General features: G+C 50.3%; 1 protein-coding gene across 4 annotated transcripts in view; it reads right to left on the reverse strand.

Annotated features, from left to right (window-relative positions):
- ATG4A (autophagy related 4A cysteine peptidase) overlaps positions 1 to 2289 on the reverse strand; it is a 74359-nt gene extending 72070 nt beyond the window's left edge. For 2 of the 4 annotated variants that reach the window (XM_078147912.1, XM_020967226.2), the window contains exon 1: positions 2087 to 2289. In XM_078147912.1, the coding sequence (XP_078004038.1) occupies positions 2087 to 2186 (100 nt within the window). In that variant the 5' untranslated portion in view covers positions 2187 to 2289. The remainder of the gene's footprint in view (positions 1 to 2086) is intronic. The other 2 variants (XM_020967229.2, XM_020967227.2) reach the window with 2 other exon arrangements.
- Between the last annotated feature and the right edge of the window lie 160 nt (positions 2290 to 2449).

Consider the following 2449-nt stretch of genomic DNA (forward strand, 5'->3'; position numbering starts at 1 on the left):
TAAAGACAAAGAAACGTTTATCACTCTCAAAGCTCACAGTAGCCCTTCTACTCTTAGGCAAAACCATCCTTTCGGGGTTCCCACAGTGGCTATGTGACTCTGAGCAAATCACTTAACTTCTAAGTGCCTCAAGCAACTCTCTAAGATTATAATCAAGGCAGTATGGTTTGGTCAAAAGAGCAGGAAATTCGGAGTCAAAGGACCTGAATTTGAATGCTGGTTCTGCTATTTGGGGAAAGTCACGGCTTCTCCCAGGGTCTCAGTTTCCTCATCTGTGAGATAAGTGATTATTAATAACCAGTAATTTGGGGACATCCAGAGTCATCCCCCCACCCCACCCCTTTTTCTAAAGTGCTCATTTCAAAAGTGCAGTCTCTGGAGGAATGAGATTGGATTAACTTTCTTAATAATCCTGTTTTGACCCTACCCAGCTGGGGAAGCCACTGGTGCTACTACTCAGGTATGGGTGGGGCTAAATTCATTGAATAGACAGCCAAAGGCTGGGGGTGGTCTGGGTATAGAGATAGTCTCTCTTTGATTTGATATCACTCACAGCTCCTTATGGTAATACTCACACCCTTGTCAATGGTTATTTTATTTATTTATTTATTTTGGCAAGGCAATTGGTGTTAAGTGACTTGCCCAGGGTCACACAGCCAGTAGTTACGTGTCCGGATTTGAACTTAGTTCCTCCTGACTCCAGAGCTGGTGCTCTATCCACTGTGCCATCTAGCAGCCCCTCTCATTGTTAATCAATCAGAATTGATACACCCCCCCCTTCCAAGGGTTATATAAGCAGTTAGCCAACCACCTTGTGATTACCTGGGGCATTCCGGACTGCCACTGGCCTTTTATTAAAAACTAGTATTATTAACAAATTGATTAAATTGCTCAGAAATTATGTCTTTCAAACTTTTTAAATGCCACATTTGTAAAATGAGGGGATTAGACTACATGGCCTCTGAGGGCCCTTCCAGCTTTAAATCTACTGTCCTATGAAGCTGCAGATTGGGTTGGCTATTTACACTGGTAGAAGGAGTCCCAGACCTCAAGGAACTTACATTCTAAAAGATAAATACCACACGTATGAGTGGGGGCCAGAAAGGGATCTTTTGCTTTGAAAAGTTACAGGGAGGGCAAATGGTGCCACTGGGGAGTAAATTCACACACCCATTCTTGGAGCAATGACAGCTGATTTACTATGGTTCCAGAACTGGAGAGGGGATAGTATGAGTTGGAGGTCGGGAGGGAGGCATGGAGGCTAGGAGGATGTCCAATGAATGAAGTATAGCTGGCACCAGGCCCAGATGTAGTGGCAGACTGAGGCAGGCAACCACTGGTGGGGTCATGGAGACGGCTGGATTTGGAAGACTTAGGTTCAAATCATGACTCTGCCACTTGCTATTTATGCAAGCTGAGGCAAGTCTCATCACCTTCTTGGGCCTCATTTTCCTTCTTTGTAAAATGAGGGGGGGCTAAATGGCCTTCAATTTTAAACCTTTGTTCTTCTGTGTGACCTCAAATCCGTTACTTCCCCTCTATGAGGCTCATTTTTCTCCTCTGTAAAATGAGGGGACTGGGTACAACGGGCTCTGGATCTAGGATCCTATGTGTAACCTGGGACAAGTCATTTCACCTCCCTGAGCCTCAGTTTCCCCATCTGTAAAAGGATGAGGTTGGCCTCTCAACCGATGCATCTAAAACCTCGGACTACGGTTGCCATGATGCCTTGCTCGTCATATAACGTCCACCGAAACTCAGGTGGAATGGCCATAATATGACGTCACCGCGTTGGGGCGGGGCAAGAACAAGTCCATAGCGACGCGGCCTCTGCATGACGTCACAGCGGGGCCTGTGTCAGTTCTTTGGCAACGGCCAGACCCCCCAGGATCCGCCCCTGGGCTCACTGATTCGGGCTCTCCTAACTCGGACAACGTCCCTAAGTGGCCCCTGGGAACATCTCCCCCCACCTCCCCTGGCCGCGAGCCCGTCCTTCTGACCAGAGAGACCTGGCCGGCCGGCCAGCGAAGCACCCAGCCAGGGGTGCCCGCTTGAGCCCCCCACCTAGCCTTCGGGCACCACTCACCCCGTTTCTCTCCTGGGCTTCGGAGTGTGTCCCCAGAAGCCTGAGCTCGTTCGCCGACCCATCCATCGCCTCCGGCGCCGCTCCAAGGCCTCCACTCCATTCTCCAGCTGTCATCGTTGGTGCATACCGCAGACTGCACTGCGACTGCGCGCCGCGAGGCACACTGGGATTCGTAGCCCAACACCCTGAGGTAGAGTATTGAAGAAGGCTCCCCCGCCCGGAGCCTACCTAGAACTACAACTCCCAGAAGGATATTGTGATAAGGCAAGGGTGAGGGAGGTGGGGGAGGGGGACGATTGGGCTCTGGAGGTGGGGAAAGAGTAGAGAGTCCTGAGTGGCTGGGGTCCCGCCTTAGCGGTTCTT

Source organism: Phascolarctos cinereus, unplaced genomic scaffold, assembly GCF_003287225.1.
Source record: "Phascolarctos cinereus isolate Bilbo 61053 unplaced genomic scaffold, phaCin_HiC Scaffold_8;HRSCAF=390, whole genome shotgun sequence".
NCBI lineage: Eukaryota > Metazoa > Chordata > Mammalia > Diprotodontia > Phascolarctidae > Phascolarctos > Phascolarctos cinereus.